Genomic DNA, 6,723 nt, shown 5'->3' on the forward strand with positions numbered 1-6,723 from the left:
GGTGGTCTTTGTCCACTAGATTCTGAGGCTTGTCCTGGGCTCCCAGGAGCTTTGGCATTTCTCCTTTTTAATCACGTATCACCTGAAGGCAGGCCCTGAGCCTACATGACTGGCTGTGTTCGGTTCTGCCCAGGCCCAGCGCTAAGTGGAGCCTTGCCAATGGCCCGGGGATGTCCTAACGTGTTGGCACAGCTGGAAAGAGCTCAGGAGTCTTGGCTCCTGTATCAGTTTCCTGTTGCTGCTATAACAAATTGCCACACACTTAATGGCTTCCAACAACACAGATTTAGTCTCTTACACTTCTGGAGGTCAGACATCTAAAGTGGGTTGGCAGGGCTAGGTTCCTTCTGGGGCTCCAGGGGAGAGTCCATATTCCAGCCTTTTCTAGCTGCTGGAGGCCATCCACACGCCTCGACTTGTAGCCCCAGTCACTCTGGCCTCTGCTTCCATGGTCACATATCCTCCCTTTCACCTTCCTGCCTCCCTTTTATGAGGACCCTGTGATTACATTGGGCCCACCTGGAAAATCCAGGGTCATCTCCCCACCCAGGTCCTTGACTTCATCACATCTCAGTGTCTTTTGCCATATAAGGTAACATGTTCATGATTCTGGGGATTGGAACATTGCCATCTTTCTTAGGTTGGGGGACTACTTATAAGCCTACCGCAGGCTTCCCCCACCTCAGAGAAGAGCTAGGAATGTGAATAGATGTGGTGGTCACAGTGTGATTCTGGAAATGCTTTCCAAACTCCTCCTTCCCCATAGACACCTCCCTAATCCACTAACTTCTGGAATCCTCCTCTCAGGGCATAAAGTCTGGTCATCCACAGTGAGAACTCAGGCTGGTACAAGGGGTCTGAACATGCTTCTCCTCATTCAGGTGTGAGTGGCTGACACCCTAAAAGCAGATTCTGATTGGAGGGAGGCACAATGTGATGGGAGGAGGTGCCAGGGAGGCTGGGGGACAACTCGGATCATGTCCTGATAATACTCCGGCATGGAGGTGTGGTGGGGGGAGGGTCCCAGTGATGGAGAGAGCAAAGGCACTTGGAAGTATGACCAGAAAGTTTTAATGAAACAGAGCAAAATGGCTGCGATGCAGAACAGGTAGTGCTTGGAGAACAGAAAGAAGACCATCTCCTTGGTGACATAGATTGTGTGAATAAAGATGAAACAGTACAGGAACATGGCAAACTGGTTCTGGGGCAGCATGAGGTCCTGGAAGCCTCCCAGGAACTGTGAGGGAGAGAAGATGGTGGAGCTGGTGGCGCCAGACAGATCTGGGTTCAGTCTTGCTCTGTCCCTGCCTGAAGGTGACCTTGGGCAGGTTCTTGTCCTCACCTAAGGAAAGGGTAATGGTGCCTACTTTACAAGCTCACGAGGAATAAGAAGACAAACAAAAAATGAAAAATTCCTAGTAAGGTTACTGGCACACAGAAGGAACTCATTATTTTTAACTTTGTGAACCTGCTGCTCTTTCTTCCTCCTCACTGGGGCACCAGGCCAACACCTTTCTTTCCCATCATGTTCCATACTGTCCATTGGAGTTACACGTGTGGGCGATCTCTCTCTCATTCCAAGCTCCCCAGATCTGGATGCTGGGTCTTGGGAATGTTCTTTGGACAGTTTGCCCTGACACACAACCTGATTTTCTAGACAAAATGGCATGATCACAGGGTGTCCCTTGGGTACAAATGACTCCCTGGGTCATGGCATGCATCACCTGGGTCAGTCCCTGGTTCTTCAGTCCAGGCTTTGGTCTCTCCTAGAGGCAGGTGCTGAGAGATGGGTGTCAGGGCCTCCCTCGCAGTATCAGGCTGGGGAAAAGCAGCTGGAGTTGTCTGGCTGATTCTGCCTGTGAGCTGCTCTTTACTGGAATCTATATAATTGGGGTCTGACAGATCCCATGTTAACTGTAGAAGGCATCAATGTATAAATAAGGCAAAAGCTGATATAATGATTTTGATCCATAGTTAAGAAGTCATTACCCATGGGTTATTCTTTAAAGTATTTTTAAAAATCATGTCACATTTTTTTTTTGAAAACAGCCAGGTGGTAGGAACTGAGATGCCCTGAACTAGCTAGAAACACACTCAAAGTAGTATTGTCAATACAATGAAAATCTATCTGTCCATCCATCTATCCAACCACCCACCCAGAAAGAAGAGGGGGAGCTTCACAATCAAGTCAAATCCTCACCTTTTAGTAAATGCACAAAAAGTGAAACACTTTCGTAAATTATCACCAAAGGGTGGGGATTGGACACATCATTGTTGAAACACCTACATACAATGTGAAGACAACTAAATAAAACCTAGAGGGCAGAAAGTGGCTCCAGTGATGCTGCCTTTGAAATGAATAGTGAGGAAGGCTGAAGACCAGAGGAACCCAATGTTCTGATGGGAGTGGAGGGCTGGACCAACCCAGTGGTTCTCTGCAGGCTCAGTGTGGCTCCAGACCCATGGACTCTGCCACCTTCCTGCAGTCTGCATGTCTTCAGTCTGAAAATACTGGTGGGTGATCATTGTGTTTCTGATCACAAAACATGCATTTGTGAACCCTTTAGACTTTTCAAAATACTTTCAATGGTCTAATTTTGAGCAGAAGACAGAGATAGATAAGACTATACACCAAGGATTTCCATCTCATCCAGCACGGAGAGAGATTTTTCAGTCTAAAAAGGGGGAAATAAATATGGTTAGGAGGAGACACAGACCAAAGCAAAGTACAATACCATATCTGCGTTAAGTAGTTTCAGGCTCCAACTCATGACAAATTTTATCCTAGGATACTAAGAAAAAACTCAAGTCTGGAAATGGAACTTAGGAGAATTAAAAAATATTAGGAAATGTTTTGTCAGAATCTTAGATACAGGAAAATATTTTCTAGTTCAAAAAGAAGGGGGAAAATATCCTAGTAATCTCAGTTCAATAAGATTGACTTGGCTCACTGAAATCATTTAGTGTATAATCGGGTATTTTGTGAGCAAGAAAAAAAAATTATGAAGCCAACATGTATTCATTAAGAACAAATCATGCAAAACCCACCCCATTTTCTTTAAAAAAAAATTGACCAGTCAATTGGGTAAATGCTATAGGTAACGTAGTATCTTAATTCTGGGAAACCATTGACAGTGTGTCTCAGGACAGGTTTTTCGATAAGGTGGAGAAATTGATCTGGATAAAATGTAACTTAAGGGTACTGATTAATGGAACATTGCTAACCTGTAGGGAGATCTGTTAGTGGTATTTATTTTAAGTCATATCCTCCTCAACAATTATAGCAGTGACTTGGATAAAGACAGAAGGCAAGCTTCTCAGAATTGAGGATGACTCAGAGCTGGGAAGCATAGCTAATACATTACATCCTAATAAAACTGAAAAGTGATAAATGTGAGTTCCTGCATTTGGGTCAAGAAGTGAATTGCATGAGTACATAAAAATGGTAATAGCTAGCATTTATTGAGTGCTTACCTAATGTGCTGGGCTCATTACAAAGTGCCTTGCATGTATTCTCTCATTTAATCTTTACAGCAACCCTATGAGGTGGGTACAACCTCATGGATGAGCAAACCCCAGAGCTCAAAGAACAAGAAAGTAACTTGCTCAACATTGCATAGCTTATAGATGGTAGAACCGGGATTTTCACCGAGGACTGTCTGACTGTAAAGCCTAGGCAACATTGCTTTAACAATAACATCTTCCACTATTGAGTGCTTATGACGGCCTAGCCACTGTGCTAAGCTCTTCACATCCTGTTTAATCTCAAATAAGCATTCTTATCCCCATTTAGTACAGATTTGGAGAGAGTGGTACATTTTTTGTGAAAAGATGGCTCAGCTCTTACAGTTGACTACAAGGCAGTGTGACCCAACAGAGTAAATGTAGACCTGATGGGGAAGGAGATGGTTCTATCAAAATCCACTGGCCAAAGCTGGGCCTGGTGGCATGTACCTATAGTCCCAGCTACTCAGGAGGCTGAGGTGCGAGGATTGCTTGAGGCCAGGAATTCAAGGATGTAGTGTGCTGTAGAGCCTGTGAATAGCCTCTGCAGTGGCATTTGAGGTGTAGTCTCCAGCATCACATTTTGAGAGATGCAGAGCCGGGGGTGGTGGTGGCTCATGCCTGTAATCCCCGCAACTGGGGAGGCTAAGGCAGAAGGATTGCTTGAGCCCAGGAGTTGGAGACCAGCCTGGGCAACATAATGAGACCCCCGTCTCTACAGAAGAATAAAAAATAAGCTAGGCATAGTGGTGAACGCCTGCAGCCCTAGCTACTTGGGAGGGCGATGCAGAAAGATCCCTTGAGCCCTGGAGTTGGAGGCTGCAGTGAGCTATGATCTCGCTACTGCACTCCAGGGTGGGTGACAGAGTGAGACCTTGTCTCTTAAGAAAAAGAAAATGCAGAGAGGAATTGAGAGTGGTGGAAATTCAGTCATAGAGAAAGTGTTGAAGACTTTTTCCTTAATTTTCCCTTAAGCTGTCAAAAGGGCCATTGGGTGGGCGATGTGGTTCTGGGACCACTCCTAGCCTCAGCTCTCCCTAGAGAGTCAGATCTCAGCTCACGGTGGAAGCTCTGGGAAATAGAGCCGTTCGGTGTGGGCCGGCGGTCTCTAAGGCCAGGAGCAGCCCTCTCTGGAAGTGATCCAAGGCAGAGACGGCCTGTGTGGACGCTCAGCCCCTTGCAGCGAGATCCGGGATGGGATCTGCAGAGCGGATTACTGCGGTCCAGTAGGGAAGGACGGCTTCTCGCCTGTGCCTCCCTCGCCCCGCTTGCCCAGCGCTTTCCTTCCTGTCACCTACCAGGCTTGACGCCCGCGGGGGCGATGCCTGCTGCTGCAGCTGCTCCATCACCTCCTCGTGCTGCCGCTGCCGCTCGTTCTCCTCGTGCAGGTACTTGAGCCGCGTGAGCTCGAACTCCATGCGCATCTTCTCCAGCTCCATCTTGGTGGCGGTGGCGTTGTGCTGAGTCCCTGTGGCCAGAAGCCACTCTGGGGGTTCGGGTCCATCACCTGCCTGGCCCTTGGTGGCAGGGCCGGCCTTGGGGGACAGCGACTTAGGTGGCCCTGGGTAGCTTCCTCCGTCCTCACAAGTTTCCATCTCCTCTGAATAGTCATGGGAGGAATCTGGCTTCGGGGACTGTGCCTCCTGGGGCAGGGACAGGAAAGGGTGGGGGTAAGAGTGAGGCCTCAGAATCTCACCGCCCGCCACCCCATGGCACTCCCACAGCCACAATGACTGGGGTGTTTGAAAGAGTGTCGTGACTTTAAACATCTAGACTGAGTTCTTACTAGAAGCACACTTACCCGGAACTGTCATGACCTGAGGGTTAAGGAGAGGCCAACTAACATTAAGGGTTCCTGAAAGTTGCAAGCAGAGGACCAGGTGTTGAGAGGGATGTCTGTCTTCCTGGAGATTTTCAAATCACTACCCCCACCCCCAACTTTGAGACTGGCTAGACACAAGGTCTTCTGGGGGCTACAGAGGGAGAAGGAATCCCCAGGTCTGCACTGAGAGAGCCTAAACATATGGGGACCAGCAAGAGAGCCACGGGGAGCCAGGTCCTATCCACGGAGCAAGGAAGGGCCCCACATGGGGCGGCAGATGGACGAGATCAAAGCCAGCTTCAAGTGACTTCACCATCTTATGAAGGGCTACCTGGTCCCTGGTGACAGCTGGGTATCAGTGATGGGGATGGGGGTACATGTCTCCTGTTCCTCTTGGCAGCTCTCTGGAACCTCAGCACTCAGCTCCAATCACATGTCCCTAGAGTACCTGCCTCTCCCTCACTGGGGCAGTGAGAAGGGACATCCCCTTACCGAGGAAGCCCTTGGCTTCCCTTCAGGCATGGAGTCACCAGGCACCATCTTGGGGAAGGTCGGGCAGCTTTCTCCTGCCCCCCGAGCTTCCATCATCTCCCTGTCCTCTGTTGCCATCCAGAGCACCACAATGCTGCTAACTGGGGCCAAAGGACATCTTTTGAGGCACTAACATTTGGCCTCACCAGATTCCACAGCCCAGCCACCATCACAATCCCCTGTCCTCACAATAACCCACATTCTACCTAGTTGCTAGGGCCCCTTTGGTAGAGAGTATGACACCTTCGAGGTGCCATTGAGAACTGTAGAATGGGCCTTTCCAACCCATAAGGACTGCTTTGAAAACTAAAATTCCACCACTTGAAATCCAGAATTCCACTGTCTGAAATTTATTCCCCTGTGTTACTCTTTTAAATGAAGATTGTATGGGGATGAGTCACAACTAGCTCCTTAAACCCTGTTAGGGGCTGAACCACATCCTTCCCTAAGTTCATATGTTGCAGTCCTAACCCCTGGTACCTCAGAATGTGACCTTATTTGGAGATAAGGTCTTTATAATGGTGATTAAGTTAAAATGAGGTCATTAGGATGAGTCCTAATCCAATACAACTGGTGTCTTTAGAAGAGGAAATTCAGACCCAGTCACGAACAGAGGGAAGATAATGTGAAGATACGGGAGAAAGTGGCCATCTGCAAACCAAGGGGAGAGACTTTGGATTAGTTAGGGTTCTCCAGAGAAGCAGAAGTAATAAAAGATATATAAAATTATATTTATTATAAGGAGTTGACTCACGCAATTATGAAGACTGAGAAGTTCCAAGATCCCCTGTCTGCAAGCTGAGGACCCAGGAAAGACAGTGGTGTCATTTCCGATCTGAGTCCAAAGGCCTGAGACCTGGGAGACC

General features: G+C 48.0%; 1 protein-coding gene across 1 annotated transcript; it reads right to left on the reverse strand.

Moving 5' to 3' along the window:
- Nucleotides 1–877: 877 nt before the first annotated feature.
- On the reverse strand, nucleotides 878–5,949 carry TMEM247 (transmembrane protein 247). The gene is made up of 3 exons (XM_012653786.1): nucleotides 5,819–5,949; nucleotides 4,803–5,147; nucleotides 878–1,237 (listed from the first exon to the last, which is right to left on the reverse strand). Exons 1-3 carry the CDS (start codon nucleotides 5,933–5,935, stop codon nucleotides 878–880), a joined length of 822 nt encoding a protein of 273 aa, XP_012509240.1. The 5' UTR covers nucleotides 5,936–5,949.
- Between the last annotated feature and the right edge of the window lie 774 nt (nucleotides 5,950–6,723).

This window comes from Propithecus coquereli, unplaced genomic scaffold (genome assembly GCF_000956105.1).
Source record: "Propithecus coquereli isolate 6110/MARCELLA unplaced genomic scaffold, Pcoq_1.0 Scaffold43, whole genome shotgun sequence".
NCBI lineage: Eukaryota > Metazoa > Chordata > Mammalia > Primates > Indriidae > Propithecus > Propithecus coquereli.

Bases quoted from the DNA above. Each gene is read 5' to 3' on its own strand.
- TMEM247 (XM_012653786.1), bottom strand. From the start codon at position 5,935: ATGGCAACAGAGGACAGGGAGATGATGGAAGCTCGGGGGGCAGGAGAA. The intron at 5,148-5,818 runs GTAAGGGGATGT...TCCCTGCCCCAG, and splicing joins GGAAGCCAAGGGCTTCCTCG to GAGGCACAGTCCCCGAAGCC. The intron at 1,238-4,802 runs GTAGGTGACAGG...TCTCCCTCACAG, and splicing joins CCCCGCGGGCGTCAAGCCTG to TTCCTGGGAGGCTTCCAGGA.